At 40.1% G+C, this 26,550-nt stretch overlaps 1 protein-coding gene across 1 annotated transcript in view; it reads right to left on the bottom strand.

The window, feature by feature from the left end:
* Positions 1 to 23,132: 23,132 nt before the first annotated feature.
* LHFPL6 (LHFPL tetraspan subfamily member 6) overlaps positions 23,133 to 26,550 on the bottom strand; it is a 328,052-nt gene continuing 324,634 nt past the window's right edge. The window contains exon 4 of the mRNA XM_062194335.1: positions 23,133 to 23,413. Within this exon, the coding sequence (XP_062050319.1) occupies positions 23,361 to 23,413 (53 nt within the window). The 3' untranslated portion in view covers positions 23,133 to 23,360. The remainder of the gene's footprint in view (positions 23,414 to 26,550) is intronic.

Genomic DNA, 26,550 nt, shown 5'->3' with positions numbered 1-26,550 from the left:
ACCCCATCTTCTTACAGTATCCAGGAGTCTGTAGTAGGTTAGTATGTTAACTTGCAAGAAGAAGAAAACCTCAGATCCTTTATAGCTTTTGACAGGTTTTATAATAAGAAAGGGGTGCTGATAAGGATGTTACTGAAAGAAAAAGAATGACAATTTCTTGGGCCAATAGGCACAGTTTGAAGAAAATCCAAGAAAATATATAGTGAATGTCTTGATCAAGTTGTTATATATATATGACATAACCAAGTGGTTATGCAGTTAACAAGTTGGTCTTCAATTTTATTGCCTGATTATGAGGATGATCAACAAGATAATTGCAGGACAAATTCTTGCAACTGGGTTGAAAGACAAAGCTGCCAGAATGGTACATTCATTGTTTCTAATTCTCCTCTGGGTGAAGGGACTTTCTAACATTGTTTGTGGTCACTCTCCTGTCCACCTACAATGAACACAAAGGTAGGCAACAGAAGCTTCCAATCCTCTGAAGACAAGTTGAAAAGATACTCAACAATACTGAGTATAAAAGGAGAAATTCAGAACCACTGAGGGCAGAAACCCAGTGAATTGTTAGAACTTTGGTATAATCATGGAAATTTTTCCAGGAGCCATGAGGATGTAGAAATAGGAGACTATCATTGAATGACTACTCTCAATGAGTCTTGTGTTCCTCCATGTCTGTTCTGGGCCATCTTTTCAATGGTGCTTATATGGCAAGCAGTTTTAGAATAGAGTGTATTCTTCTCCAAAACAAAGGGCAGGTTTGCCACTCCCCATCACGGGGGAGTCAGATGAGGGTGATTCTCCTGTACCCATCAACATGTGCAGCTGTCATTTGGCCCGCTTTCAGAAGAAAGATTTGGGGAGCTTATGTCAGAATTATGATACTCTTGCGGCTGCTGTTGCTAAGTGTAGGAAATTGCGCTTTGACTCTGTTGCAGGAGTCTCCTTTCTTCTTCCAGCATTGATGAAATTGTGGCAGGCTGACTAGAGTGCAACTGGAGTGAATCTCCCACCTTTCACATCCCTTTGCAGGACTTGGAGAAACCTGCAGGAGAATGAGAGAAGTGGTAGGGAAGGGTTAATCTTGATCTACTGGGGGAGAACTGGAGTTCAAATTGAGCTTCAGAGTCCTCTCTCCTGGCAGTGATTGGCTCTAGGCCAGCAGGGGTGACAGTGAGGGAGAGCATGCCCCTCATGCACCTCCTAACAAGGAAGCTCTAAACTCACAAGGGTAGTTATCCAGGGACAGCTAAATTATGGATTCGCCGCAGCACCCACAGCAGCCTGTAAATGGGATCCCCAGGGCACCAACCACATCTGCCGTGCTGACATTAACTGCATGCTTCCAATATGGATAGCAGTATTCTGAGTGCAGTGCTAACCAAGGTTGTGCTAAGAAAGGAAGCAGTTCTGAATTAGCATGATGATGGCTTGAAAAAAAAGATCAAATCTAGGGAGAAGGTGTGACCTAGCTGCTCTGGAAGCTTGGCAGCAGTCTGCACAAAGGCAAAGAAGAAAGCTAGAGAAATTCAAGGGTTTGTTTTCCTGCCCATACTTTATCCTTCCTTACTTCCTCTTTAGAACTTGGTCCTTACAAATCAACAAGGAGTAAATAAAGCCTCCCTAGTCATTAGGAAGAAGGACAATGAACAACTTTTGTAAAGATTTTGAAACTACATAAAATACTAAAAAATTTTTGTGGTCAGCTATAGTTTGTTTTGTTGTTAAAACAAACTTTAAACTAAAACATTGAAGGTATAAAATAAAATGCATAAAAGAATACATAGGATTTGTAAGAGTGTTTCTGTTCTGAACAGCTTCAGAGCTATGCTGGGACAGTACTCCCCTAAATTCATAAATCATCTCCCCCAAAAAACAATGGCATCATTGTATTAGAGCAGCTCCATGTACCCAACATCACATGTCTTTGTCCAAGAAACTGCCCTCAGATCAGCCTGATACCTAGCAACTCAACTTCCACAGTTCAATGAGATAAAAGGGAAAATGTAATTTGCAAATGGTTCTACTAAGAGTGTCTTCACAGATGATCAGCTTGATAGTACTGTGACTGGGAATTGGTGCTTTAGATCCATAGTGATGTAGCCCTATTATTTTTGTTCACAATTGTTTGGCACCATAGAACAATCTAAAAAAGTCTAGTTACTGTAGTAGACATGAGCAAAGAATATCAGCAGTTACAATTACATCTGGAAAACTCTCTCTTAGTCTCGTAAATCATGGATTAGAACCCTAACCCTAACCCTAACTGAGGGAAATTTGGAGCTCTCTCCTCATTGACTTGCTTGCACTCACAGGATCAACTTGAATCATAGAATATTAGGGCATACCCTGAGCAAAGGTCTGATTTGTTGACAACTTCTTATAAAATCTGCTTTGAGTTTTTTTTTTTATTAACCTAAACTGCCATTCACTGTTTTTGTGAGTACAAGAGGAAAGATAGTGATATAATCAATAAAATTTCTGATAAATTTTTGAGTGAATGAAGATAAGTTTTCAGAAATATCAGTATATGTTGTTACAAGAGTACTTCAAAGATCATGCAAAATGTAATTAAAAGATGAATTTGTTTTGATGCAAAATATTTTGAAATCCAGGCATAGGTTTATCATAATGTGTATTTCTCGGAACTTTTTCTTTTAAGATTTATTTATTTATTTATTTATTTGAAAGGCAGAGTGATAGGGAGAGAAAGAGAGAGAGAGAGAAAGAGAGAGAGAGATTTCCCATCCTCCAGTTCACTTCCCAAATAAACTCAATGGCTCCCATGCCAGTGCAGGAGCCCAAATACCTGGGCCATTTTCTGCTGCTTTCCCAGGCCAGAGGCAGAGAGCTGGATTAGAATTAGGATAGCCAGGATAGGGGATGCCGGTGCCACAAGCAGTGGCTCTACCCACTATACCACAACACCGGCCCCTTTTCCTGAATTTTTTTAAATACTCTCGTTTGATGATGTGCTACAAATAGAGGATCCAGAACTATAGTGGATTATACAAAATAGCCTGTAGATGCTATAATCTTTGAAAATATCAAAAATACTTGCTTTTTTTCCAATTTGGCTCAGGGGGTATGTTTTATATCAGCATTCTTTTGGCTTCATAATATTTTAAGAAGTTATTGAAAGTATTTGCTGTATGAGCTTAGCAGTCTTCCTGTAACAAGTCCTGTTTACTCATTTGTGCTCTTTATTGGACTCAGAGCAATTTGGGTTTATAATCCTTGATATTCAGTATCAGAATCAGGTGAGCATATCCTCACCCATGATTTCATACGGGTAATGATTGAACATGCTGCTTGCTGTATGATCAATATAGTGTTAACAGTTGACTCCAGAAATAAAAACACGATATGATTTCACAATAGAAATTATTATGGAAAACTAACTCATGTAAAATACATTCATTCTCTGGAAAGAATTTTAGCATTTCATAACTTTGAAATGTTATATGTAGAGCCGGTGCCACGGCTCACTAGGCTAATCCTCCGCCTTGCGGCGCCGGCACACCGGGTTCTAGTCCCGGTCGGGGCACCAATCCTGTCCCGGTTGCCCCTCTTCCAGGCCAGCTCTCTGCTGTGGCCAGGGAGTGCAGTGGACGATGGCCCAAGAGCTTGGGCCCTGCACCCCATGGGAGATCAGGAGAAGCACCTGGCTCCTGCCATCGGATCAGCGCGGTGCGCCGGCTGTAGCGCGCTACCGCGGCGGCCATTGGAGGGTGAACCAACGGCAAAAGGAAGACCTTTCTCTCTGTCTCTCTCTCTCACTGTCCACTCTGCCTGTCAAAAATTTAAAAAAAAAAAAAAAGTTACATGTAGATAGAAAGCTGTAGTATATGATCTAGCCTATCAAATACGACAAAGTAAAAGTCCATGAAGAGCCATCAAGGTCATGATAATGAACATTGTCACCATCTCCATAAAACTAAACCCCTGCACACCTTCAAATCTCATTCACTATACCTCACTCCCGTATGTAGCCACTCTTCTGAACTTCGTGATAGTAACACCCTTAACTATATATGGCATTCACAAAACATTAGCTTAGCTTTGCGTATTTCTAAACCTCAAGTAAGTTAAATCATTTTTCAGTTGTACTTTCATTTTTAATTTTTTAGTTCTGCATCATGTTTGTATAATTCACTCATACTGATGCTGGTAGGTATAGTTATCTATTTAGATTGTTATATTCGTTTTATCAAGACACCAAAATGTATCCTTTGTGGATAAACATGAGGGTGACCTCCAGTTTGGAAATAATGCTACAGATATTTTAGTGCCTATTCACATGAGATTCTTTAGGTATCTACAATTCTTTAAATATTTAATTATACTGATCTGTTTTCCAGCTCAGTCATATCAGTTAATGTTCTCACCAGAAGTGAATGAAAACTACTGCCCTGCATTTTCACTAATAATGAGTTATATCTTTTTAATTTTTGCAAATCAAGTGAGTAATAATATAAAATGTTGCTAAGCCTTTTAATAGAAAAGGCATGTAGAAGCATGCATATACAGAAATATAAAATGATGGATGTATAACTTATGAATTATGAAACATAAATCCAATTGTGTAACTACCTCAGAGGTCAAGAAATTGAATGCTACCAGCACTCTTCCTTTCTCCCTTCCCAAACACTCATCCTCCCTATCCCATCCCAAAGGTAATTACTCTCTGAACTCCTGACACTATATGTGGTGGAATGAGAAGGTGGTGCCAAGATGACTACTGGCAAGCGAGTGTCAGTTACTCAGGAATGGCTTTGGAATCCACCTGGCAACGGGGCCTGCCTGGCAACAGGCTGTGATTGATTAGGGCATAACCCGCCCCTTGACCGGATTGGCTGCCTCGGCTATATAAGCTGCTGTACCAACTGAAATAAACAAGTCTGTGGACTGCTCACCTCTGGCCTGCTTTCAACCGACTCCTGGTGTCTGTGTGGTGACTTCACGCTTCTTGCCCCCACCACGCTTCTCTCAACGAATCCACAACAACATCTGGCACCCAACGTGACTAAGAGAGAGAAAGCATGTCGGACTTGGCGAGGTCCCCCCTTGATTTCAGCAAGTAGGCCCCTTGGTGTTTTGTGTGCTGTTCGGTTCTGTGAGGGTGAACACAGAACCCCCTCCTACACCCCTTTCCCTTGTCCTTGTCCTTGTCCTTGGTCGAACTGACCCCAGGTTAGGCACACACTGCCCAGAAGCGTAACGCCACTTCTCGGCTCCTCCTTCTACTTTCAGTTTGCCCAGCAAATTCACATAAGGGACTGATCATCCCAGAATTCAGAACCAAGTCATCTTCCCTCACTCGAGAGAGGTGATGCTCTGGAGACACCGTGTGGGCATACAGCCTTGACCTAACGAATCAAGGAAGTCCTTCACTAAGCACAGGACATACTACAATCTGATACACCACTGTGTGTTCCTCTAACATAAGGAACCCCCTGCAGAATGTCATCAGCCCCTGAGGTGCTAGGAATCTGTTTTGTTATGCAGTGCTGTGTGTGTCTTTCCTTTGGCTAGAGTTGGCATGGTGCACTGCTCTTAAGTGTTCAAACATGGGAAAGATACCCCCCTCTCAGAAGCCCACCCAGATTACCAAACATAATAAATCTGTGAGTGGTAAGAGCCTGTCACTCCAGGCTGCTGCCTCACAGGTAACAGTTGATGACTTGGGGAGAGAGAGCTCCAACAGTGAAAATGACAGGAGAGCAGACAAGGCAGCAATGCCTAGTCAGCCACATCTAACCCACTCCCAACCCAAGGAGGTAGTCACAAAAAACAATCCCACATTTGTGACAGTCCTCGGGCACTCCAGGCTCTCAGGGCAGCCTCCAGACTCCATCCCACTTGCATGTTTGTGGTTAATGTTGGAGTGGATGCAAAATTCAGGCACTGGATTCCAACACCCTTAAAAAGGCCTTCATTAACCAATGGCAGAGAATATGCTTGTGTCTTTCCAGAGAATGTGGGACAGCCCACTTGGGTACCAGTCAGAAACATTAAGCCTGCAACTGACAGTCAACCAGAACCAGCTGAACAAGACAGAAGAGTCCGCCTTGTTAGTGGATGCACCTGCTCACTATCATCCTACCCTGAGGAACTGCCCATAACCACATCCGCAACTGCTTTACACCCCATTTAGCTCTGGTCAGCCACTCAAACGTCCCACAGCCTGCATGCAGCCACGCCATTCTTGATTACCATTGTTCCTCATTCCTACCCCCATCTGAGCAAGCACTCCTGTGGTCTCCCGTTTTGAGGGCTGGTTAGTCAACAATGGGTAAGATCCCCTAGAGGACAACCTAAGACAGGCACAGCCATGTATGGAGACCACATGGAAATGGGGTCAACAATGGTATGGCCAAGAATCATGCCTCCCGTTGCTCAAAAATAAATGAAAAGTGGGAATGTGGTGGAATGAGAAAGCTATGCCAAGATGGCCACTGGCAAGTGAGTGTCGGTTACTCAGAAATGGCTTCAGAAACCACCTGGTTATGGAGCCTGCCTGGCAACAGGCTGTGATTGGTCAGAGCATAAAACGCCCCTTGACTGGATTAGCTGCCTTGGCTATATAAGCTGCTGTACCAACTGAAATAAATGAGTCTGTGAGCTGCTCATCTCTGGCCTGCTTTCACCTGACCCCTAGTGTCTGTGTGGTTACTCCACGCCTCTTGCCCCCACTGTGCTCCTCCTCTCAGAATGAATCCACAACAACAACTATAGATTTTTTTGTCTTTGAGCTTATATAAATGGAATTCTATAGTGTATGTATGCTGTCTCTGGCTTAAATTTCCCCAAAAATGTCCATGAGATTCTTTTGTGCTGTTATATTGCATTGGTATAGTCTATTCTATGGTATAATATCCCATTGTTTGAATAAGCCACTATGGAGCCTTTGATATAGATTTGACTAGTTTCCATTTTTGTGAATTTAAAAAAAAATCATTTATTTATTTTCTTATTTGAAATGCAGAGTGAGAGATAAAGAGAGACAGAGAGAAAGTTTCATCTGCTGGTTCAGTCTTCAGATGGCCACAACAGTTGATGCTGGGTCAGACAAAAGCCAGGAGCCTAGAACTTCATCCAGGTCTCTCACATGGGCCCAAATACCTGGGCCATGTTCTACTGATTTCCCAGGCACATTAGCAGGGAGCTGAATCAGAAGTAGAGCAGCAGGGATTCGAATTGGTATTCATATGGGATGTCAGAGACACAAATAGTGCATTAATCCACTATACAGTAATCCCATTTTTGTCTTTTACAGAACAGACTATTATAAACATTCTTATAAGTGGCCTCAGATACATATTGGCATATATTTCTGTTGGGCATTCAAATTATACATACATGGAGATAGAAATGTTGAGCCACAAGCTAGACATATATTTAAGCTCAATTCCATAGAAATTTCCAAAGTGGTTATACCAGTTTTTACTTCCACCAGAAGACTATAGGTTTCCTTGGGCTTAATAGCTCATAGCTTATAATCAATCTTTTAATTATAAATGTTCTGATGGATATGTAGGGGTATCTTATTGTGCCCTTAATTTTAGTGTCTGGGCTGATTCTGCCTCAGAATTGTGAGATTACATTTTAAAAGCTACACAAAACCTTGTCAATGATCTTTGAAAATTGTGGAGAAGAGAGGAAGTGCTGAAAGCACATGACCACATACAATTTTAACATTGTAAAAATATAAAACAGACTATTTTGCTCTTGACAGTTATCTTGGGGAGAATTCTCAAACTAATGTCTTAGAAAGACTGGATTGTGAAGCAAATTTCAGAAGAAGAAATGGTGATTACCAAGCCAGAATGTGTTAACTTAAAATATCATATAAAGTTATCTATATTTTTGTGTGAAGCAGACCAGAAAGTGATAAATAGAATGATTCTGGAATTCAACAAGCCATTTGACATAATATCCATTGGACATGCTGAAGAAATTTGAGCTGGATGACATTACATTTGGGGTCATTTAAAACTGATTAATCTGTAGTTGCTAAATATGCTGACTGATTTCCTTGGTCCCCATATGGTTCACCATTTCAAGCAATGACTTGGATAAATACATAGACGGGCCACTTATAAACTTGGCAGCATGGAGCTGTGAGAGGTGAAATATGTATTGAATGGCATGCAAGGGTCCAAAAGGATACCTCAGATAATGCTTCGTTTAAGATGGATAAGGTCAGAAACCTGAATTCAAATATAAAATTGAGAAGACCAAGATTAACAATAGTATGCTTAAAAAGATTTTTAAAACCCTTTAAATCCAAGTTGAGAGTAAATTCAATAGGAGGAGATTCCAAAAAGTCTTTTTGGCTATTCTCATAAAAGTATTGTGTGTCAAACAAAGAGAGTAGCACTGGACAGATATACTTGGACTATCAAATTCATTTCACACACACACACACACACACACACACCATCCCACAGTAATCCCATAGAACTCATTGAAATATGGTATGTCTTTGGAAATTCTAGAAATCAAAGTCTTCACAAAGCAATGGAAAACTCCAAGGGCAACAGAAATTCCAAAGCAAAGGAATGTAACTTGGCAATTTCACTGATGAATGACTATGGCTGGGTCTCTGGAATATCATCATCAAAGACCAGCTGTTGATATGCTGGGGGCAAGATCAAGTTTTACAAGGTCCTCCCCACTCCCCTAGTGAAATATGGAAAAATTTGCTGACTTGACCGAAAGCACTGAGAAAGGGAAGAGCTGTGTAAACTCTTTAAGGAATGCTGCACGTGAACTCTCTATGAGGACTTACTTCTCCACTAAGTACTATTAGAACATCGAATAAGTAGTTTGAGGACACAGTTATGTGTTTAGTCCTTTATGTATATCCTTTAAAGTTTTTTCTTTATTGCTTTTTCCTTCTCTCAAAGCAGTTTTTCTCAAAAATGAAATCTATAGACCATTTGTGTCTCAACATCCATGAAAACATGTGATCTGTAGTCAAATGTACACATCAACTTAACTCTCTTTTTAATTTCTAAGTTGAAATTTCACTTGTTATCAAGTTTGAAAAAGAACACAATTTTTAAAATCAGGTGCAATGCAGGCTTAAATACAAAGAATGATAGCTCATCACGTTTTTCCCCATACTCAATTTCCTTTATGACATCTGATTTATATTATTAAAACTTGTTTGAAAGCTTTTAGGAACTTCTTTTTGTTGCCTGAATCCTGAAACTCAATATTGTTGTGCTATACTTCTATTTTTTGTTTTTTTCAATTAATGCACCAAGTACTTTAAATTTTTTTTTTGCTGTTTCTTCTGCTTTTTTTTTTATCATGACATGGTTACCTATTCTTTTTATTATTATTTGAATACAGAGAGACAGAGAAAGAAAGTTAGAGCTACTGTACACTGGATAATTCCTTCCCTAAATCCCCACCGTAGGGACCTGCATTGTGGTCTAGTGAAATCTTTCACCTGTGATGCCAGCATCCCATATGGATGCCAGTTCAAGTCCTGGATGCTCCACTTCCAATTCAACTCCCTGTTAATATGCCTGGGGAAATGCAGCAAAGGATGGCCCAAGTGTTTGAGCAGCTGCATCCATGTGGGAGACTTGGATGAAGCTCCTGTCTTCAGCCTGGCTCAGACCTGACTGTTGCAGCCATCTGGGAAGTGAACAAGGGGATGGAAGATTGCCCTCTCAGTGTCTCTCCCTCTGTCTCTGTAACTCTGTCTTTCAAATAAATAGATAAATCCTAAAAAATATATCCAGCATTGTCAAGGATAGGTTCAGCCAAAACTGGGATCCAGGAACTCAACCTGGGTGTCCCATTTGGGTGGTAGGGTCTCAATTACTTGGGCTATCACCCTTGTCTCCCACAGTGTGCATTAGCAGGAAGACAGAGTCAGCAACTAGAGCTGGAAATTGAACCTAACCACTAAGATGTGCGATGTGGGAGCCTTAACTGCAAGGCTAAATGCCTGCTCCCCACCTGCAAATTCTTGGTCCTTTATTTTTATTTTATTTTTTATAGATTTATTTTATTTGAAAGAGTTATACAGAGAGAGAAGGAGAGGCTGAGAGAGAGAAAGAAAGAGAGAAAGAGAGAGAGAGAGGTCTTCCATCTGCTGGTTCACTCCCCAGTTGGCTGCAATGGCTGGAGCTGGGCTGCTCAGAAGTCAGGAGCCAGGAGATTCTTCTGGGTCTCTCATGTGGGTGCAGGGGTCCAAGCATTTGGGCCATTTTCCACTACTTTTCCAGGCCATAGCAGAGAGCTGGATTGGAAGTGGAGCAGCTGGGACTAGAACCTGAACCCATATAGGATGCCAGGACGGCAGGAGGAGGCTTTACCCACTACATCACAGCGCTGGCCCCAGGTCCTTTTGTTTTAGATATCATCCATTGCTGTTGATGACATACAACACCATATGTACTTCTAAGGTACTCCAGTCTCCACAGCCTCTGTCTCTCTGTCTCTCTGTCTCTCTCTCTCTCAATATATGCATATCACAGTTTGAGTTTAAATCAATAGAGTTGGTTTATCTTATTATAACTGTGTAGCAATTATTTATTGTTGAGCTACATGTGTAATGTTTCCTTTATCTAACAACTTCTTGTATCACCTGAAGTTATAAATGGGTTATTTTTTTTTGTTTGCTAGTTCTCTATGTCAATCAATAATTTATCACCAAACTCTATAATATAATTGAAACTGCTCTCAATTCAAGTATTACATATTCTGTCTGTGTAACCTTTCTTCTTGAAGATGGACCACCTGAAGTCCTCTATCTTCTTGCTCCCAGCCGTTCCACTGCTCTCAGAAACAGCTGTACAACCACAGTCATGGGACGGTCTTATCACCTCCAGAATCCTCTCTGCTTAGCATCTATGCTTCCTGGGGTTTTTATCTCTCTCCTTCTTGGTTTGCTCTGTTTATTTTTTAGGAGCAGATGTTTCAAGAGCCTCCTGAAAAAGCCTAGGAAAAAATGTTTTGAGAGTTTAATTGTCTAATACTGTCTTCATTCTAACCTTTAAACTGATTAGTAGATTTTCTGACTACAGATTTACATACTGAACAGTATTTTCACTCTGAACTTTGAAGGTGCTGCTCCATTGTTCTCTAGTACATACTCATTGTTGAGATGTCATTCTGATTCCTGACACATATTTGCATTTCAGAAGTTACTTTTTATTGGTGGGAGAAGGACTTCTTCATGGTGAACCTTAGCAATATGGTGACCATTTCCTTGGAATACCCCAAACTCTCTCTAGGTCTTTCTTATGGTCTGATCGACTTCCTCTCATCTCCTCCTTGGGGAATATGAGCTTGGCTATCAGTATCCCAGCCACCAACGCACCTGAAAAAGGTGCAGGGGGCATCTTACTCATCAGTGATGACTTTGGCTTAATTTCCCTGTTTTCATGAGTCACCTTCTCCTCCAGCTGTTCCTGATGTCTCCAGGCTCTCTCTGGCTCAATGTCTCCAGAGACTTTGCTATGTGGGAGGAAGGCCATCTTTATAGTATGAGAAAAACAATGAGTCAAGGGAAAGGAACACCGGCTCTGATTGCTACATATATTAAGCCTTCAAATCACTTGCCCATTTCAGATTTAACTACTCCCCTAATTTCAAAGGTATCAGTGTGTTGAGGAATTTTTTTGACTTCTTCCCATTGCCAGCTTAGATTTCTACTTTCTTTGGCCTAAAATTTCTACCACTTATCCTTCTACTTTACAGCTACATTTTCTTTTCTTTTTTAAAAAATATTTATTTATTTGAAAAGCCAAGTGACAAAGAGGCAGAGGGGGAGACAAAAAGGGAGGGAGAGAGAGATCTTCCATTCACTGGTTCACTCCCCACATGGCCACAACAGCTGGAGCTGGGGTTAGGCCAGACTGAAGCCAAGAGCCAAGAACTGCACCCAGCTCTCTCTCAGGGGTGGCAGGAATCCAAGTACTCGGGTCATCATCTGCTGCCTTCCCACGTGCATCTACAGAGACCTGGCCCAGAATCAGAGGAGCTGGGACTTGAACAAGGCACCCTGATATGGAATGCAGACAAGTGTCATCTAAGCGTGCTGTGCCCCAATGCCTGCCCCAGCCTCCAAAATCTTGATACTGGTTTCTAGTCTGTTCTTTATTTCCTTCCTGCTTTGTTTGTCCTGTGGCTTCTTATTTAAAATCCTTTCAACTGACATTTTAATGGTCATTCATGAGGAAGCAGATACAAATGAATGCATGCTTAATTTATTGAGTTTTCCAAAAGCCTTCCCAGAACCTAAAATATGCTCAATTTCTTTCTGAATGTCTATGAAGAGGATGAACTGAGCAGTGTTTTTATGCGAGACAATTTTATTATTATAATAACCAACCACTTCCAAGTTATCTTAGAGATTCTGCTTGGTCATTCACATTCCATTAGCCAGAAAATGTCACATATGCCAAGCCCAGGGGCAATGGCCAACAGATATCTATTTCTTCCCTGGCAGGCACCCATGTACCACAAGGCAATTGGCAGGGATTCAGGGTTCTCTTTTAAGGAACGGGGGAGTGGAAAATGGAGAATAAGGGCACAGTTAACCAACACAATGAAATTTTGTTTGAGTATGGAGCACCTCTTTTAAAACAGTTGCCATTTCATGGGACCCAAGCCTCGGGGAACACGATTTAAGAAAACCTTTTCTATTTACAAGTATGCCGATAAGGAAGTAGAGTGATGTACAAGGGAAAACCTTAGAATTGAAAACCAAACTTCAAATGATGACTCTAGCACTTGTTAATTATTTACATTTGGGAAAGGTAATCTCTGGTTCTCTTATTTGAAAAATGGACATAACAACATCCAATTTTCATCTTTGATGAGGGAGTTAAATATAAGTAAAGAGGTGTGTGTGTCCTAGTAAGCCATTAGTAAATATTTATTGAATAAACTAATGGATGGATGAGTTAATGGCTGAGTAAAATATTTTAATAAAGTAGTGTAATAACTCAATTAGGCTGGATTCAAGTTGACTCTTCTACTGAAGTTTCTAACCTACTGAAGAATTATTTAAGGAACTTGCTGATGAATCATAGTAATTAAAGTGTTTTAATGTTATGAATGATTTTTATACAGTCCTTCCACAAGAGATCTTTTCACTCTTCTTGCCAGATTTCTCACAGGTTAAATGTTCAAGTAGACCATAAGCAGACACCACTCCCTATTACAGTACTTATGTCTAAACTGATCTGGAGATACCAGGAGAGAGGAATTTCCTGTGTGCCTGGATTGCACTGTTGGCAAATGTCCCAAGCTATATGCTGTGGACATTTAGAATCTGTTTCTTCAATTTTGAGCTATGCTGTGAAATAGTTTTACTAGCTGTGGCTCATTTTATTGGACAGTTGTAAACAATAAATCTTGCATTAAGAGAACGCTTTGGAGAAATTGACCATGAACTCCAAACACAAATTTGTATCATGATATATCATCTAAAAAGTCATCAAAATATGGATACAGAAACAGAACATTTGGTTGCGTTTCTGCCCAAAGTCATTGATAATTTTAATCAGGTGTTTATCTCCGAATAGTTACCAATCACACTGGTGAGAAATGCACCTTAAATTATTCCAGAAATCTTTCAAATGCCCAAGTTTGAAGTGATGAGCCAACAATGAGTCATTGTGTTGTAGGAAAACTTTGTGCTTCATAAACTGTCAACTCAATGCAGCTGGCTGAGAACCATGGATTCTGCTTTCTTCCAGATAGAACGAAAGTCCATGCTCTACATGGCTTGCAAGAATTTGACTGTTCAACCACATGTTCATTCAGAAGTGAAATATGGATTTTATCTTAATATTTTATTCATATTTTTGACATATTTTCATTTACATTATAGTCCAAGACATAATGGCTTTACTAAATAAAGAGTTCAGCAAATAAAAAATAAAAGGTCCACAATCCAGCAGGAAAATAAGCAAGGGCCAAAAATAACAATCAAATGAAAAAATGTTCAACTTCATACATATAAGCATTTTTAAGATTGATTTACTTATTTCAAAGTCAGAGTTACAGAGAGAGAGGGAGAGACAAAGAGAGAGAGAGGGAGAGAGAGAGAGGGAGAGAGAGAGAGAGAGAGTCCTTTATCCTCTGGTTCACTTCCCAGGTGGCTGCAACAGCCAATGCTAGGCCAAGCTGAAGCCAGGAGCCAGGACCTTCATCGGGGTCTCCCACATATGTGGAAGAAGTTCAAACACTTGGGCCATCTTCACCGTTTTTCCCAGGCCATTAGCAGGGAACTGGTTCCGAAATGGAGCAGCCCAGACATGAATCAGCACCTATATGGGATGCTGGCATACAGACTGCAGCTTTACCTGCTGTGCCACCATGCCAGGACCCCACTCATATAAATTTTAAAATGGTCACAAGGATGCTAGAGTTCTCTGGAAAAAAGGAAATTAATTTACTTACCTGTAGGATTGGGTTTTGTTGTTGTTGTTAACAAAAGAAATCTCAACTGGTCATGAGCTAAAGTTTCCTTGCCTGGGCCAAAAAGGAGATAACAGGTGTTCAGTGAGAAATTTCTTTTTGTGGTGGAATTATTCTGACCTAACTCTACAAATCATGAGGAATACCATGAGGAACTTCAAAAAGATTGAGAAATGCTAATACAACATTAATGTGTAAATGACACATTTCTGCAAAATAGGTTCCTCTATCTTAAATGGTCTAAAATAGGAAAAATGTGAATGATGTCTGTCTTTATGAGAGCACTCTTTGTTGCTTCTCAGGGTGGGGAAATTGCAGTCAAATTAAAACATCCACAGAATGAACTACGAACAGAATAGTTTCTCCTGTGGATTGGCCTCTGAAAGCTCTTCTATAGTGGGAGAAAATGATGCAGAGAGGTCTGGTAAATTGAAAGATGAAAGAACTTCCTAAAAAAGAATAAGGGAAGCAAATCTCACAGACTTTAAGGACACAGGAAAGTTTTTTTCAAGTCACTCTCCCTGATATTCTAAAAAAAAACTGTTTTGCTGCTAAATCAGGAGGTTTAGAGCAACTTTCAAAGCTCTAAGTTAACATTGAGTTTAGTACATTAAACTGTTCCTTGGCGACCATTTGGAGACTCTGTCTTCCTGGCTCAGGCAGCCTGGCTCATCCTTCAAAGCAGCTTTATCATCAGATGAAAAAAAAATCTGGGTTTACATCAAAGCAAAGGCAATGGAATGAATTATGTGGAAAATAATGGCTTGTAGCTTATCTTTCATCAGATGATTGCAGATACTCTACATGTTTCTAGATCACTTCCCAAATTCTTGTTTGTATTGAGATATGAAGCACTTAATAGTTACGTAACTGGTGGTGCATGTTTGACATTGTATCTGATGACTGTAAAAAGGTCATGGTGGAGAAAATCTAGAGTTGGGATGTCACCTATAAGACTACAAGCAGCTTTTGTTTTAAATAAACCTGTTTCTATCACCATCCTTGATTTACCTCTACTTCCATGGAAGTCAGCTTTGTTATGGCTACCCTTGCAAGTGTACATTCACAATATCCATCACAGGCGGTCCTCTATCATTTCTATTTAAAGCCCTTAAGAGAAATTGACCTACTATTCTTCAGATGCTCATCTAAATGTCTCAAAGAAATCTGCTTGACTGTTGTAAATTTTAAATCTCTGTCTTGTAATGGAATTCCTTGGACCACAAGGAAGTACCCTCTCAAAATTTAGGCTAAGTAAAACTTGTTTTTTTTTTAATTAAACTTTTATTTAGTGAATATAAATTTCCAAAGTACAGCTTATGGGTTACAATGGCTTCCCCCTCCCAAAACTTCCCTCCCACCCACAACCCTCCCCTTTCCCGCTCCCTCTCCCCTTCCAATCACATTATGATTCATTTTCAATTCTCTTTATATACAGAAGATCAGTAAAACTTGTTTTTAAGATAGATCTTGGGGCCAGTGCTGTGGCATAGAGGGTAAAGCCACTGTCTGCAGTGCCAGTATCCCATATGGGCTCCGGTTTGAGTCCCAGCTGCTCCACTGCACCCACGTGGGAGACCCGGAAGAAGTTCCTGGCTCCTGGCTTTGGATCAGCACAGCTCTGGCCTTTGCAGAAAATTGGTGTGAACCAGCAGATGGAAGACATCTCTCTCTCTCTCTCTCTCTCTCTCTGCCTCTCTGTCTTTCTCTGTGTAACTCTGACTTTCAGATAAATACATAATTTTTTAAAAATATATAGATCTCAACCCTTGGGACATTCGGATCTGGCTAAAAGGTCCATGAGAGTCTCACAGGCATGGGAAGCCAGGACATGGTGGCAAAAAATAATCTAAATGAAAGATCCTGGTGAACAAGACCCCAGCAGAAGGAACAGGCCATCAAGGAGAGAGGCGCCTTTCTCTGAAGGGAGGAAGGAACCTCCACTGTGACACGGCCTTGACTAAACAAGTTCAGAGTCGGTGAACTCAAGGGGCTTCCATAGCCTAGACAGCTCATAGCAAGAGTCTTGGGTGATTGCTGACGTCATAAATAAGAGTGCCAATTGTTAAATCAACAACGGAGTCACTGGGTACATGCTCCCCATGTAGGATCTCTGTCCTTAATGTGTTTTACTATGAAACTTAAAAACAACACTACTAGTCGAACAATACCCTATACCTTATGCGGTTGTATGAGTGCAGCCTGTTGAAATCCTTGCTTAGTATATACTAAGTTGATCTTCTGTATATGAAGGTAATTGAAAATGAAACTCGATGAAGGGCGGATGGGAGAGGGAGTAGGAGAGGGGAGGGAGGTTGGGGGGGGGGGGGAAGCCACAACAATACAAAAGTTGCACTTTGTAAATTCACATTTATTAAATTAAAAAATTATTTAAAAATTTTAAAATATATATAGATCTCAAGCTTCAGGTCTTTTCTTAGTCCTTACATCCAAAATCTTAACAAAGGACCACTCGGCAGTACGCTTTGGACATTTGCTTACTGTAGAATCCAATGCAAGGAGCATGGATTCAAAAAGACGGAGCTCCTTCTAACTTCTAAAAGGAATGCGATAATTAGCTCAAGGCTGCTGAGGCTAATGAGTGTGGTGAAAACAAGAAAGTCAAGGAAATGTTGAGATGTTCTGTTACTAAAAAATTCTTACATCTTCAGAGTTTATGTTGCAAAAATAATACTAACTAGTAATACTAAAAGCTTTTCAAACCATTTGTTGCTTATCAAGAGTTGTTTGAGTAAGGTCGAGATAACGCAGCATTGTGCAGAAGAGACAAATTTTTAGGATTTAAAATAGCAACACATGCAGGCTATGAGAGATGGGCAGCTGTGGCCTACTGTTTTCTCCAGGAATGTATGACATTAAAAATCTCTTGCCAGCCTGGAACAGCTGGAATATGGACACAGTTGTTTTAAATTTCATGATTAGACCTGTATTAGTAAATTGAGATAGAGGCAGTCTTTTTTGTCATATTTCTTTGTGAATTTAAGTTACTCAAAAGAGGATTAGGAGGTTGAATTTGTAATAATGAAGACATGATACAAAAGAAAACCAAGGGAAGCTTGGAACGATGGTTATAAAAATCTAATAATTTGAACCAATTTATCTTATTCAAAGGAAAGAGAGAAATCAGAAGGGTTATTTTTTTCCAACAGTTTAGGTCAGAAGAAATGAGAGTATTTTACTTTGGATCAAAATAATCCCATTAGTTCCCAGTAATTACTCATGATGAATTAATGACTGACTAGACTCCATTTGTTCATAGCCAAATATAGAGGCCCACTATGTCTAGTGATGTGATCAGAGTAGGAGATGGAAATTAGCATGATAATTCCAAATATTATATTTGTATATTCCAAAGCATGACATTCCAAATAATAGCAAATAATTCCAGATATGGCATGATATACACATAAACCAGGAAATCCTGCTAGCACCCAATACATGATTGTCTGCACAACAGAGAGAGTGAAGTCACTTAAAAGGATAAAGGAGGACTTCCCAACCAGGCAAAAGGCCTAGGCAGTGAAGTCCCACAAGCCTACATTTATGCTGCTGCCTATTAATCAATATGGTCCAATTCACTACCTTTCAGGAGGTGGGCAGAAAGAGAGCTACCTCTGAATTGTTCTGTATTCAGCTGTTTTTGCTTTCATAATTATTACCACATCAGAGGCATAAAATGGCACCTGCAACATCTGTAGATCGAAGGTCCAAAAGAACAGTGGGGCTCATCTGGCTTTCTGCATACAGTCTCACCACACTAGACTCAAGCTACCAGCAGGGCTGCTTCCAAGGTCCCCACCGCCTTGCTGGCTGTGGGCTAGTACATTCCCAGGACCTGGGCCACCCACAGTCCAAGGCTCACAGCCCCTTCCTCTATCATCAGATCCTATGAACGTAATTAAGTCCTTCAGATGCTGCTACTTCTCTGCTCCCTCCTCTCCTAGCAGCACATCTCTCCCACCGCCAGTCTGCCTCCCTCTTCTACTTTACGGGGCCCCTCTGATAATCCAGGAGAATCTGCTTCAAGGTCTATCAACATCATCTTACCTGCAAAGTCTGTGCTACTATGTAGGGTAACAGTTCAAAGACTCCAGGTTGAAGGGCAAACATGTCCCTAGAAGGCATACATTTTTTTCTTAAGTTTTTTTTTTTTATTTGAGAGGTAAAGTTACAGAGAAATGAAATGAAGAAACAGAGAGAGAGAGAGAGAGAGAGAGAGAGAGAGAGAGAGAGATCTTCCATCCTCTGGTTCACTCCTCAAATGGCCACAACAGCCAAAGTTGGGCTGACCCAAAGCCAGGATCCAGGAGCTTCTTCCAGGTCTCTCACATGGGTGCAGGGGCCCAAGGATTTGGACCATCCTCCACTGCTTTCCCAGGTCATCAGAAGGTAGCTGGCTAGAAAGTGGAGCAGCCAGAACTCAACCAGCACCCATATGGGATGCCAGCACTGCAGGCAGAGGCTTAACCTACGTCATCGCACTAGAAAGGCCTACTTTGAAACCTCCACAATATAGGGGTTCCATGCCTGTGGAAAGTGACAGTAAGTCACTGCCATTTAATCATTTATTTTAGGTGAACCAAGAGAAAACACATTCATGGAGCTCTACTTGCAGCCTTTGAAATGCAGGACTATCTTTCCAGGTCACTGTGAAGCTCCCATATATGCTAAGTCAAGAAGGAAATGGAACCCTGGGTAACTTTGCCATTCATTCACATTCTTATCTCATTGCAATGAGTCTCTGAAAATCCTGAACCTGCAAATGGAGCCTGTTTCTAATGGCCTATTGTCTTGACTGATGAAGAATAAAAGGTCACATTTCAGCTGGTTCTTAAAAAATAAGAAGCCTGGAGAGAAAATAACATTGTTGAAGCTTTTTGTATGTTAACAGCTGTGCAAGTTGCTTCACATAAATGATTTCAGTTATTCCCCTTAACAGCCCTGTATGGCAGGTACAGTGACCTCCTGGTGCTAATGAGAGAAATAAGGCTGAGGGAGACCACCTTACCGCTAACAAACTGTGGCACCAAGACACAGACCCTGGTTCTGAAGCCAGTGCCTTGCACATTTCAAGTTGCAAGAGAGGGAAGGGGACGCTTCTGTGGCATAGTGGGTAAAGCCTCTGCCTGCAGTGCCGGCATCCCATATGGGTGCCTGTTCACATCCCAGCTGCTCCACTTCTGATCCAGCTCTCTGCTGTGGCCTGGGAAAGCAGTAGAAGATGGCCCAAGTTCTTGGGCCCCAGCACCCATGTGGAGACCTGGAAGAAGCACCTGGCTCCTGGCCTCAGATCAGTGCAGCTCTGGCCATTGCAGCCATTTGGGGAGTGAACCAGTGGATGAGAGACCTCTCTCTCTCTCTGCCTCTACCTTTTTGTAACTTTGCCTTTCAAATAAATAAATAAATCTTTAAAAAAAAAGAGAGAGAGAGAGAGAGAGAAGAGGGAAATGAAAAGAAATCATTACTCCACAAAGATAGCAGAGTTTGTACAGAAATATAGAACTGATCAGATTTATTTAGCTTTATAATAGAGAAAAGATGGGACACTAGGACGCTGGGCTCTACCCCTGAAGAAGTGAGAGAAGGAGGACACCAGCATGTGATGTGTCTGAGAACTGTAAATAAACACAAACCCAGGAAGCCCAAATATAAGATTTCTTGTAACATTAAAAAAACTCCCACAAATCCAGCCAGACCAGAAATTTCCCAGGCCCAGAGCCTCACACTATTTTTGTTTTTTTCTGGTCTTTCTACTTTCATTCTTGGCACAATTTGGAACCTTTGATGAAGGAACTTTATCTCTCTGTTGTTCTTGTCTCCCTTTAGTCACCAAAAATCCATGTAACATCTCAGAATCTGTTCTAAAATAAGTCAGATCATGTGGAATGTCCTTCCTTATGGCCAGCCACAATTTGGCAGAAGGACTATGTATCAGGTTTCTCCAGAGAAACAGAACCAACAGGGTGAGTGCATGTGTGAATGTAGAATTATATTAAGGAACAGGTTCACACAGTGAGGGAGGCTGAAAGTTCGGAATCTGTGCAGGTTGAGCAGCAGACTAGAGATACAGACAGACTGATGCTGCCATTCAAAGCTGAGGGATGGCTGGGTGAGGACTTCCCCCTCTGCTCTCGGTGGGTCAACCTTTTGTTCTGGTGTTCTGGGCTACTGGTTTCAGCTGGGTCCAGACCCAGCTCTTGTGAACATTTGGGCATCTGGGGAGTAAATCCGATATGGAAAATTGATCTCTCTCTTCCCTTTCTTTCTGTCTCTCTCCCTTTCAAATAAGTGAAAAAATAAATAAATACAATTTTTAAAAATAAAAGAAAATGCAAATTATTTTAAAAAGAGAAAGATGAAAATTAAGAAAGATTCTCAAAACCTATGTCTAAAAAAGGCCTAACTTTCTTATAAGTCCAAGAATTATGTCAAGAAGAAGAAATGAATAATTATATTACAAAATAAGCAGAGTTCTGACTAGAAAGTCTTCAGAAAACTGCAACTTCAAACTCTCCAGAGAGAGCATGTCAGCTTAAAAGATCAGAGTTGGACTAAACATTGTATGTGGAGGAAAAGAGAAATAGGACTCTAACGTATTGCTCCTGGGAGTGAATATTGGTATGTGTTAATGGACTTTGTTAAACTCCAAGTAAAATGCAATATGAATATTGCTCTCATTCAACAGATCCATTTCTTAGAATTCATTTTACACAGTCTCTTGGAATTCATTCTACACATAAGCACTAATAATATGTAAATTATAGTATTGTTTACAATAGCAAAATGTCTGAAAACAACACAAATGGGCAATATGTGTTTGTCAAGCCAACTACAGACCATCCACATCATAAAATAATAACAAATGTTTTAAAGTCATTTCTATATGCACTGAAATGAGTAATTTACAAAATACAACAATGAGTAAAAACAGCAAGACATAGAAAAGCACATACAATATGCTACTGCTATATAAATTTAAAAGGAGGGAAATTGTATTACTATATATAAATATATATACTATATATACAACAGTATCTTATTTTATACTTTTTAAAATTGTGTACTATATACATTGCCACATCTAAATGAATACATAAATTCTAAGTCATTGGAAATCTTATGGGCAGCTAACTCATAAAATCAAATTGTAAAAGTAATACTATGTTGATAGAGACTAGCAATGATAATTTATATACAGTTCATAGCATTCTTGGATAGCTAAAGACTTCCTTGATACAAAAAGACTTCACATCAGTTTTTGATGATTCATAGTATATGATATAAGGAAATTCCAGTGTATATAAGGAAACTTGAAATGTCAAGAAATTTTAAAAAAAATATGTATTCCAATACAATTATATTAAGCAATAGGAATGAGAGTATAATGGAGAAAAACAAAACGTATTTCCTACCCTCAGGCCACTTCAAATTTAAAAGAACAAATGGGTCCAAGGTAACAAGAAAGAAAAATTAATGAGCAGATTAGCATGAGCAGGAGTGACTCAGCTAGAACTAAAATATTATTGTAGAAGCCAGCGCAGCGGCTCACTAGGCTAATCCTCCGACTGTGGCGCCAGCACACTGGGTTCTAGTCCCGGTCGGGGCGCCGGATTCTGTCCTGATTGCTCCTCTTCCAGGCCAGCTCTCTGCTGTGGCCTGGGAGTGCAGTAGAGGATGGCCTAGGTCCTTGGGCCCTGCACCCGAATGGGAGACCAGGAGAAGCACCTGGCTCCTGGCTTCAGATCAGCGTGGTGCTCCGGCCAGAGCGGCCATTGGAGGGTGAACCAACGGCAAAAAGGAAGACCTTTCTCTCTGTCTCTCTCTCTCACTGTCCACTCTGCCTGTCAAAAAAAAAAAAAAAAAAAAAAAAAAAAAAAACCTCTTTACAATACAAAGGGGTTAAAGAAAATGGCAATTGACTAAAGATATCCTGAAATGTAGCATGCATTTGGAGAAAGTTCCATATCATTCTAGCTTATTTGTATGCATTATAAGTCTTTTTGTAGGGTTTTTAAATTAGTAGATTGAAAAGTACCTCTTGGAAGGGACTGGAAGTTAATTAAGTGAATTAAGCCAAGTACAGAAAGAGAATTATTACATGATCTTATTCAAATGTGGAATCTTTAAGATCTCGTAGAAGTTAAATGTAAAAGGGGAGCTACCAGAGGCTGGGGAGAGAAGCGCAATCTGAGGAATGGGGGAAGGCTGATGAACAGTACTGTTAGGTAGCACTAAGAAGTTCCAGGGTTCTCTTGCACAGTAGGTTGAGTATAGATAATGTTAATGCACTGTATATTTCTCTCAAAACTGGAAGTTAAGATTATGGGTGTTTTTAGCATAAAGAAATATTAGATCTTTTTACCCCATTAGATATCACACAATATACAATGGTATCCTGTAATTATGTACAATTTTTACACACCTATTACATTTTTAAAAACTCATTTTTTAAAGTTTTAAAGAAAAGTAAAAAATAAATAAATAAAAAGAAATTTTAAAGTAACATTCCCAAGTGTATATATTTTCTATTACTTTCTATGTTGAACTATACCTTCTGTTGACTTACACATATTCTGTTGAGTCTTGAAAATTAATAAAACCCTCAGGTTTGGTTTACAATTGTTTTTATTATTATTTATTTATTTGAAAGTCAGAGTTACACAGAGAGGAGAGGGAGAGAGGGAGAGAGAGGTCTTCCATCTGCTGGTTCACTCCTTAATTGGCCTCAACAGCCAGAGCTGAGCCGAAGTGAAGTCAGGAGCCAGGAGCCTCCTCTGGGTCTCCCATGTGGGTGCAGGGGCCCAAGAACTGGGGCCATCTTCCACTGCTTTCCCAGGCCATAGCAGAGAGCTGCATCAGAAGTGGAGCAGCCAGGACTCGAATCAGCACCCATATGGGATGTCAGCACTGCACCCGCCATGCCACAGCACCGGTCCTACAATTGGATTTTATGGAAGTATGTTTAATAATTCTTTTTTTCATTTATTAAACTTTTATTTAATGAATATAAATTTCCAAAGTACAGCTTATGGGTTACAATGGCTTCCCCCCTCCCATAACTTTCCTCCCACCCACAACCCTCCCCTTTCCCGCTCCCTCTCCCCTTCCATTCACATCAAGATTCATTTTCAATTCTCTTTATATACAGAAGATCAGTTTAGTATATATTAGGTAAAGATTTTAACAGTTTGCCCCCATATAGCAACACAAAGTGAAAAAAATACTGTTGGAGTAGTAGTTATAGCATTAAATAGCAGTGTACAGCACATTAAAGACAGAGATCCTACATAATATTTTTTTAAAAATTAATTAATTTTCTATGCCATTTCCAATTTAACACCAGGTTTTTTTTTTTATTTCCAATTATCTTTATATACAGAAGATCGATTCAGTATATAATTAGTAAAGATCTCATCAGTTTGTACCCACGCAGAAACACAAAGTGTAAAAATACTATTTCAGTACTAGTTATAGCATCACTGCACATTGGACAACACATTAAGGACAGATCCCACATGAGACGTAAGTACGCAGTGACTCCTGTTGCTGACTTAACAATTTGACACTCTTGTTTATGGCGTCAGTAATCTCCCTAGGCTCTAGTCATGAGTTGCCAAGGCTATGGAAGCCTTTAGAGTTCGCTGACTTTGGTCTTATTCCAATAGGGTCATAGTCAAAGTGGAAGTTCTCTCCTCCCTTCAGAGAAAGGTACCTCCTTCTTTGATGGCCCCGTTCTTTCCACTGGGATCTCATTCACAGAGATCTTTCATTTAGGTCGTCTTCTTTTTTTCCTTTTCCATGGTATCTTGGCTTTCCATGAAGTTCCTTTTACAAAACCTCAAAAAGATTCAAATATGATCCACTTGGAAGTATAAATCAGAGGTCAGCAAATTGTGGCCTGCAAGCCAAATCCAGCCTGCTGACAGATTTTATAAATGCATTTTTTGGAAGATAACCACAATAATTTGCTTATACATGTTCTATGGCTGCTTTCACACTATAACACCCAAGTGTAGCAGTTGTCATAGAGACCATATGGCCCCAAACCTAAAATATTTATTGTCTAGCCCTTAACAAAAAATTTGCTAGATAAATGTTGGAGGAGATAGACGTTTGCCCTTTTTGAACATTTCACATTGTGTACATATATCAAAACATCATATGTTACCCCAAACATGTACAATTTGTATGTGTCAATTAAAAAAATTTAAAAGGGGAAAAGTTTGCTGACTTCTGATTGAGACTCATAAAGTCTGAGTCCAAAAATCCAGAGAAACTTTTGTGTCTTAGCTATGCAATTACATTAGTAATAATTAAGGGTCTCACTCTGGTAATAGCTTGAGCTTGAAAGCTGGGAAGAGTTGGGTTGCAATCCTGGGTTTATCATGCTCTTGCAAATTTAGAAAAGTTACTTATTCCCTTGATGCCTATTTTCTCTTTTGTAATATATGGATAGTCATACAGAATATAAGATCATTGTGAGAATTAGGGAGAGATGCGATGTATAGTTGTCATGGAGCAAGGTAGAGATTTCAATGGATAAGAATGCAACTCTCCCAAAGGGATATCTTCCCATATGTATGATATCAGTTCTAAAATAACCACCTTCTTTTTGTAGCACAATCTTCTAGTTAAGGGATTCAGGCAGACTCAGTCAAGTGCCCCTATGATATTGACTAGGTGGGCTGGTTGGAGGTTTCCAAGTAACTACCCTGTCCTGTGACTAACTAGGGTGGCTGTTAAGGTTGGATTCAACCAGGACTGTCAACTGGTGCACTTACACGCAGCCCCTCAAGCATGGCCACCCCAGGTGGGCTTATTGCTGGACAGTTTAAGGCTCCAGAGAGTGTTCTAAAGGACAAAGGCAGGAGCAAGACTTCTTGTGAGCTTGCAGTTTTGTGAGTCACACAGTGTCACTTCCAGCACACTGTACTGATCAAGTCAATCTCTGAGGCCAGTCTCTACCTCTCAATGGCAGGAGCAGCAGAGAATTCACAGCCAACACTAATCTTCTAGTCCCCATTATATATACATAAGATAATTACACGGTAGTCAACCACCAAGTTAACCAGAATAGAATTCAACCAAACAGTTAAGGAATTAAGGATTGCATGAAATTTAAACGCATTTGTTTCCGTTTTTCATTAAACTGTTTGACACTATTTCAACACAGTCCATCCTTTCAAACAACCAAAGTGGCTGGAATTTCCAATACCTCCATTTTCATTTTAAAGAATATAGAAGATTAGCCAAGCCATCAGTCTTACTACACCTCTAAAATGAGCAAGAGAAAGTCATATTCATCTTCCAAGGGAAATAAGTGTGGTGTTTTTAAAAATATAAAAGATTGTAGTCATATTTGAGAAGTATTCTGAGTATGTACAATGGGAAATGATAGCCATCTACTATATTTTTTCTTTCCTTAAATGCAGCCATGTAACTTGCATTTATATTTTCAAGTCCATGTTTATTCCAGATGTGTTGAGTGGAAGAAACCCATGACAGTGAGGAATTCAGTGCTATGTCATTTGCCAGATCCAAGTGGTTGGTTCTACCTAGAAATGCAATGCAATGAGGTTGAGAAAGTAAAGTGCAATCAGTGCTCAGGTGCTGAGCAGATGTTAGATCCAAACTAGACACCAGGGCCCCCAGGTGTACCTGTAGGAGAAGCACTGTGGAGAAGCTAATGGCTTCCCTTGTGATGGCTTCTTGCAAACAGGGAAACCTTCAGGATTGGAGTGGCAGGGAGGATCTGAAGTTTTTGTGTGAGAAAGAGTATAACTGCCCAAATGAGACAATGACTGAAAGCTATTTTGGAAACTCTCTTTTTGTGAAAATATATAGCAAACTGTCTTTATAAATTGTATGTTTTTCTTTCTTGAATGTCACTCTCTGAAACACAAAAGAGAGAACTTTTTGATGGTCTTTATTGTACTTATGTCACTTCAATGGACACAGCTGGGTGGCAGGATGGGAGAACGGTTAGAAGGAATCCATGCTGTACACCAGGCCTAGATTCAGGCTCAATTATTTTAATCGCTAGTGTTTGGCAAACCAGCTCATCAAGGGATG

The sequence above is a fragment of the Lepus europaeus genome, chromosome 6 (genome assembly GCF_033115175.1).
Source record: "Lepus europaeus isolate LE1 chromosome 6, mLepTim1.pri, whole genome shotgun sequence".
Classification (NCBI taxonomy): domain Eukaryota; kingdom Metazoa; phylum Chordata; class Mammalia; order Lagomorpha; family Leporidae; genus Lepus; species Lepus europaeus.
This window is presented reverse-complemented; position numbering and strand designations above follow the sequence as displayed.